Source organism: Triticum aestivum, chromosome 1B, assembly GCF_018294505.1.
Source record: "Triticum aestivum cultivar Chinese Spring chromosome 1B, IWGSC CS RefSeq v2.1, whole genome shotgun sequence".
NCBI lineage: Eukaryota > Viridiplantae > Streptophyta > Magnoliopsida > Poales > Poaceae > Triticum > Triticum aestivum.
In genome coordinates, this window is record NC_057795.1 from 52447985 (window position 1) to 52454792 (window position 6808).

The 6808-nt window shown below is 46.8% G+C and overlaps 1 protein-coding gene across 1 annotated transcript; it reads left to right on the forward strand.

Moving 5' to 3' along the window:
• The first annotated feature begins 3189 nt into the window (after positions 1-3189).
• On the forward strand, positions 3190-4333 carry LOC123086272 (uncharacterized). Its single transcript, XM_044507987.1, has one exon. The coding sequence runs from the start codon at positions 3256-3258 to the stop codon at positions 4219-4221; it is 966 nt and encodes a 321-aa protein (XP_044363922.1). The 5' UTR covers positions 3190-3255; the 3' UTR covers positions 4222-4333.
• The last annotated feature ends 2475 nt before the right edge of the window (positions 4334-6808 follow it).

Below are 6808 nucleotides of genomic sequence, written 5' to 3' on the forward strand. Positions count from 1 at the left end.
TTTTTTGAAAGCTACCAACATGGTCTTAAGTTATTCTAACAAAAACATTATATTATGTTAACTTCCCCCAAATTCTCAATTATAATTTTGGAAGTAAATTAACATTTTGAATACATGTACTGAATATATATTCAAGTAATACAAAAAAAGTAAGAAAAAAAACAAAGAATGCAAAACATACAAAAGCAAGGGACTAACCTGAAAGTTGGGTCGGCCCATTATTTGTGGCTGGGACTGGGAGGGCGCTGCTTCAGCAAGACCTTCTTTGGTCTCGCTATAAGTGAGGCATAGGCCGAAATCACTAGTTAAGGAGTACTCGTTGCGAAGATCAATCTAATTCCCTAGGTTGCGACAAGTGGCGCACGACAAGTGGCGCGCTGCATGTGCGCCACTTGTCACAACCTGAGAGTTTTTCCTTTTTTCGTAGATCCGTTAATTCAAAACGTTTTATCTCTTAAACCGTGCGTCAAAATCTCGAACCGCTTTCGTCGTTGGATTCCTCGCGTCGAGATCTTCAAAACTAGATCCCATGTTGATAGGTTTTGACGAACTTTTTTTTCAGAATAAAACCGAACCGGGAGCATGGGTTTTTCCCTTTCCGAAAGAGGCACACCCGTGCCTCTGACGAAATCACAACCATGCCTCTCGCGGAAGCAAAACCGTGCCTCTCGCGAAAGAAAAAAAATACACGTTTTTTCGTTTCCGAGGAGGCACGGCCGTGACTTTCGCGAAAGCACAACCGTGCCTCTCGCGGAAGCAAAACCGTGCCTCTCGCGAAAGAAAAAAAAACCAGAAAACATACTTTTTTTCCGTTTCCAAGAGGCACGGGCGTGACTCTTGCGAAAGCACAACCGTGCCTCTTGCGAAAGAAAAAAAAACAGAAAACACGTTTTTTTCCGTTTTCAGGAGGCACGGCCGTGCCTCTCGTGAAAGCACAACCGTGCCTCTCACGGAAACAAAACCATGCCTCTCGCGAAAGGAAAAAAAAGAAAGCATATTTTTTTCGGATTTTTTTTGAATTTTTTGGTCGGAAAGCTAGGGAAGACCGGTGGAAAACCAAAACATCAAAAAAAACCCCAGAAAAAACCATTTAAAAAGCCGAAAACGCGTGCGGAAAAATTAAAAAAAAATGAAATCCGGAGGGAGCGCCCAAAGCGCGACACGTGGGGAATCGCTGAGAGCGCGCCAAGTGGCGCTGATTGTTGCGAGACTTCCGAAGAAGCGCTCGTTAATTAGTTGCTCTCGGCATAGACTCTCCCTCAAACTTGGACACAATCAAACCTGGTCAACTGGGTCATTCCTGGCGTGATGGCCCACTAGCAAGTGTGTCTGGCCCACCATCGGCCTGGCCTGACACATGGCTAAACGAGTTGTGCCTGGCGCGCGGCACGCCATGGTTGTTCCAACGGCCACATTACACCCATATGATCAATTGTGCAAGCCATGTATGTCTATCCACGTAAACTATCTCAATACTAATAATTTATAGGGTGAAACATACTTATTTACCCAATCCGCCCTCGATAATACAAAGGGATTCCCAAATCGACTATCCTATGAAATAATTGAGTTCATAAAGTTAAGTCAAGTTATAAAATAAGTCAACATTGATCTGGTTTGGAAGATCTCGTTAAGATGAAGATGATGGTGAATATTTATCCCATCGGGCATCCTATCTAAATATATATGGTCCTTTCTTAGTTTAAGGGGCAAAAATATAAAATGTATGGATGGAACGAGTTGTGTTTTAATTTGAACGAAGCAAATGGTTGTTTGACAATGTTGATTTTTTATATATGAAAAAACACTAGGGTTGATTTGAGCAAGTTCCTAGTGAGGAGAGAAGGACAATTACGCCATCAGATCGGAATTAACAAAAGTATGGCCTCATGTCCTTGATTCAATGATCGAGCTGGCTTGAGAAGGGAGTACATTCAGAATGTTTATATGACCTAACCCCCAACCTGCCATCGAACCAAACATGAGTAAATTACACATAACCATCACATTTGGGCTAGAATACCACATAACCATATGTACTCTCTTTGTAAACAAATATAAGACGTTTTAGCTAGAGACTTGTGTTTACAAAGGGTGTATAAAGCAAAAGATATTGGACCAACATATATGGTTATCTATTTCTAATTTTGTTTGAGTGTTGATCTAGTTTTAGTCAGTGTTTTAATGCCTCCTATTTACACATAGAAATTCTGAAAATATGCACACAAGAAAGGAAAAATGAGAAAAAAAGAACTGGCGGCCTCCAAAATTACCATTTTAGAGTACGCACAAAGGGTTAAAAATTTCAACGAAATTTCAGTGAAATTCCCAAATTTCACATATTTCAGTGGCGTCCAAACCATTTTTGACCCTGAAATTTCGAGGCAGATTCAAACTATTTTTAAAATAAAATAAAATTATGTTAGAATTCATTAAAATGAAGTGAAATTTGAAATCTCAAAATCCGAAATAATTTCTGAAAATTTCGCATATTTCAGTGAGGTCCGAAATTATTTGGTTTCCGAAACTAAAAACCTTGCGCAGAGTATACACGTTATAGAGGATATTTGTTTTGACGATTCTACCGGATTTGCTCTTAGACACCACAAAAGACAAAAGATTTTGAAAAGTAGTCACATCATCACACCCCGCGTTGAACAGTTCAGATGCCCACCTTCGTGGCAATTGACTCTGTCACACCAAGCTATCAAAGTCTCCTACTCCTGTTCATTCATTACTAAAAAATGAGCCCAATCCGGGCTAGATTAGCCTGCTGGCATTTTTTATAGAAGAAAGCTCCGTGAGCACCAAATGCTTAAACCAAGACCTGAACCCTGATGGGCTGGCTGCGAACTCCAGCGCCTTGCCAACTCGCTCAGTTCTTCTAAACTAGACCAATCCGGGCTAGACTAGCCTGTTGGCATTTTTTTATAGAGAAAACTCTGTGAGCACCAAATGCTCAAGCCGAGACTTGAACCCTGATGAACTGGCTGCAAACTCTCACGCCCTGCCGTGCTCAGTTCTCGTCCATTCATTACTAATTAGTCGCTATACAATAGTTTCCACGCGTTAACTATCCAATAATAATCCCCTGCCTTCCTTGACCCAGTCGCCGCCACTCGTTGATATTGGTACTGCTACTACTATATATCATCTGTATCTGTGCGTCTCTCTTCTCTCAGGTCTCAGCAGCATCATCGCCGTCATTTACAGCTTTATCGACCCATAGCCCATAGGCCATAGCCAATTAGCCATATGGCAACCAAATCGACTCAAAGAACGGGACCTTCATTCTTCAACTTCCTAAAGGAAGGCCTCCTGCTCCCGACCCGCAACCGGAGGCTCTTCTTGGCGGTCTACGCCATCATCATCGCCTCCACCGCGCTGCTCCTCCTCGGCGGCGACCTCGCCGTCCAGCCCCTCGCCGACGAGATCCAGCTCGACGCCAAGGCGCTGAACAGCACCGACCCCGGCAGCCCGGACTTTGCCAAGCTCGTGCAGGAGATCCAGGATGACACCAAGGCGCTCCTGCTCGTGGGCGCGGGGTACCTCCTGCTCGCTGTCGTCGTCAGCTCGGCCGTCCGGATCGTCCTCCTCTTCGCCGCCGTCTCGACGTACTCCGGCGAGGAGCAGCACGCTACCTTGGGCTTGGGTGCGCTCCTGGGGAAAGCCAAGGGCCCTCTGATCACGCTCGCCTTCGTCTACGTCCTGGAGATCGTCTGCACCGTGCTTCTGGCGTTCGTGGGCGCGCTTCTCGGCGTCCTCATGGTCATGCTGAAGCAGTACTTCGCGGTGCTCCTCCTGGCGTCAATTCTAATCCTCGCTGCGGCCACCGTCTTCCTCGTGTACTTCTCTTTCCTGTGCTCTTTCAGCATCGTCGTGGCGGTGGCCGAGCCCGGCTGCCACGGCGCGGCGGCGCTAGGCAAGGCGTGGAGGCTGGCCAAGGGGAAGAGGAGGCAGGTCGTGCTGTACGTCGCCGTTACCGGTGCCCTGGCCGCCGTCTTATCGCCGGTGCACACGCTCGCAAGGACATGCGCGGGTGATCATAGCGTCGCGCTTGGGCTGCTCCTGGGTTTTGTGTACGCGGCTCTGATGGCACTCGTGCAGTTGTTCGCCGTCTGCACCATGACCGCGTTCTACTACGAGCGCAAAGAGAACAGCGAGAACCAGTTGGGGGCTACTGGATACGCCAAGTTGTCCACGGAAGAAGCAACCGCTTGATCATTCTACTTGTCATCCCGATTGGTTGCCATGTAATTTCCACTTGTCGGGCAAGCCAGATTGTTCTGCTATAGTATATGTTTTTCTTTCGGAATGCACCTATACTACTATCTTTACCTATTTTATTATATATATATATATATATATATATATATATATATATATATATATTAATAAAGAGAATTGGGTTTCCTTCGTCCGTCACACATATTTACAGAAAACCCCCTATTGTTTCCTGAAATCAACCCGCACTACCGGTTTTAGTAAGTCAGAAAAACGTTTCAAATTTACAAAGAGGACCCTGTATTTTCGTCTATTCAACCTGCAATCTGTAGAACGGCGGCGACGGCTAGAGCTTGCAGCGAATGGATCCGTGCACGGCAGGGGCCGGGGAGGATTTGGAGGCGGGCGGTGAGGAAGGGGGTTGCCGGTGTCGAAGATTAAGGCCTGAGCGCGATTTCCCGGGCGAATTCATGGCATCTGGGCTCCTGTCAGAAAGAAGATGGGGACATGGGGAGAGGAAAAAACTGGGGAAAGAAGGGGAGACGAGGCGACAGCTTGCTGTAGCAAACGACGTCGGGAGCAGGAGGTGCGGCAGCGCGGTGCAGGGTGCACGGTGCTGTCCACGGGCGTCATGGGCATTCGCTCGCTCAGGTGAACGCGAGCAGAGGAGTCCAGGGACGAGCTCGTGCTCGACAGAAGGCAGCGACAGCGCCGGTGGCAAGCTCGGCGGGCAACGCGGTCCCGTCCGGACGGGTCCGGCGAGATCCGAGGCGGAGGGATGGCTGCAGGGCCTCGACGTAGAGGAGGCTGGCCGGTGCGACGGACTGCAGAGGGCGGCACAGCTCGATCCGGCTTGGTGCTCGGCCATGGCTGTTTCCTGGAACACAGAGAGGGAGAGAGACGCGTGGGGGTGAGGACGATCCAGGGAGGAGAAGGAAGGAAAAGAGGGAGAAAGAGAGGTGCCGCAGGGGACACGGCCTGGTTCGCTGGCGGTGGAGCGCTCCGGTGGCAGGGCTAACGAGGCGGCGGCGCGAGGCAGGGGAGGTCCGGTGCAAACTCCATGGCGCGCGACACTAGTAGAAAAATGGTCAAATGTGAAGCACAATAGTGCCGGTTTGAATTTCAGCCGGCATTAATGTGTACATTACTGCCGGTTCGTGGCGGCGATCAATAGCACCGGTTCGTGGCGAACCTTTAGTACCGGTTCATGCCACGAACCGGTACTAAAGAGGCTGTGTCAGCCTGCGGTCAGGCTATGGCCCCACCATCACCATTTAGTGCCGGTTCGTACCACGAACCGGTACTAATAAGGTTATGGCAAGCTATTTTTAGTCCCACCTCGCTCCCCTAACAAGCCTTTTACCACCTTAAATATGTTATTTCTCAAATTATCACAAGCACTTGGTCTTCATTGAACTCTATGTGTAGAATTTGTGGCCACAATACGAGTCTTCATCGGTTTATAAATCGTTGATGACTCATATTGATAATTCAGATTGTACACACAAAGATCATTGATGATCAAAGTATTTTTGATGTTATAAGATCATATTGACAATTTAGACTGTAAAGAAATATAAGATCATGATCTAAATGCTTTTATATTTTTTGTGTTCAGTATGCACCAACTGCTAGGCGGGAGGAGCTGTTTAGTACCGGTTCGTGGCGAACCTTTAGCACCGGTTCGTGCCACGAACTGGTACTTATGAGGTTGTGTCAGGTAAGGTTGGGCCTCACGAGCACCTTTAGTATCGGTTCATGGATGAACCAGTACTACAGTTTCTTAGTAAGCTGTTTTTTAGTCCCACATCGCGAAGAGAGAGGGACTAGGAGCGGTTTATAAGCCCTGAGTGCAGAGACGATGAAGAAGAGGCTCAATGCTCACGTTGCTTAGCTTCAAGCCTTCAGGAATATGGTAGACTGCACGGAGCTATGCGCAGTGCAGTTTACACTATTCCGAAAGGCTTGAAGCAAATTAACGAGCATTGCACCTCTTTTTTATTTTTAATAACTTATTACAACTCCGGACTTCTTCTGTTATGGCAAAAACTAATTGCACATCGGCATTTCTTTTTTTTAAACTTTGGTTATAACTCCAGACTTTGACCATCAAGTTTTGCAGAAAAGAAAAAATAGCAAAAAAGAAAAAAACTATATAAAATGATCGTGAAATTAAAAATCACTACAAAATGAACTCTAAAAATGTTGAATTTTGGCAAACTAGATGAAAAACTACTCACAAATAAATAGAAGAAAATAAATATAACAGAAAAGAAAAACTATACAAAAACTACGCAGAAATAAATAGAAGAAAATAAAGCAAAAAAGAAAAAAACTATTAAAAAAATTGGGGCGCTGCCCTGTGGGCCTGCTAGGCCACGGGCGTGCAATTACAGGCCTTAAAGGCCCAGCAGACTCACAGGGCAGTGTGCAGAGTTTAGGCTCACCAGCCTGCTATATAGAGGAGTTCAAAGAGGTAGCCGCGGCTGGGTTTATAAACCAGTGCGGCTGCCCTTCGCCCGGCGAGGTGGGACTAAACTTTGGGGTGGCAGCGCGAGGCCTTTAGTACCGGGTCGTGGAACAA

Coding starts and splice junctions, on each gene's coding strand:
- LOC123086272 (XM_044507987.1), top strand. CDS start 3,256: ATGGCAACCAAATCGACTCAAAGAACGGGACCTTCATTCTTCAACTTC.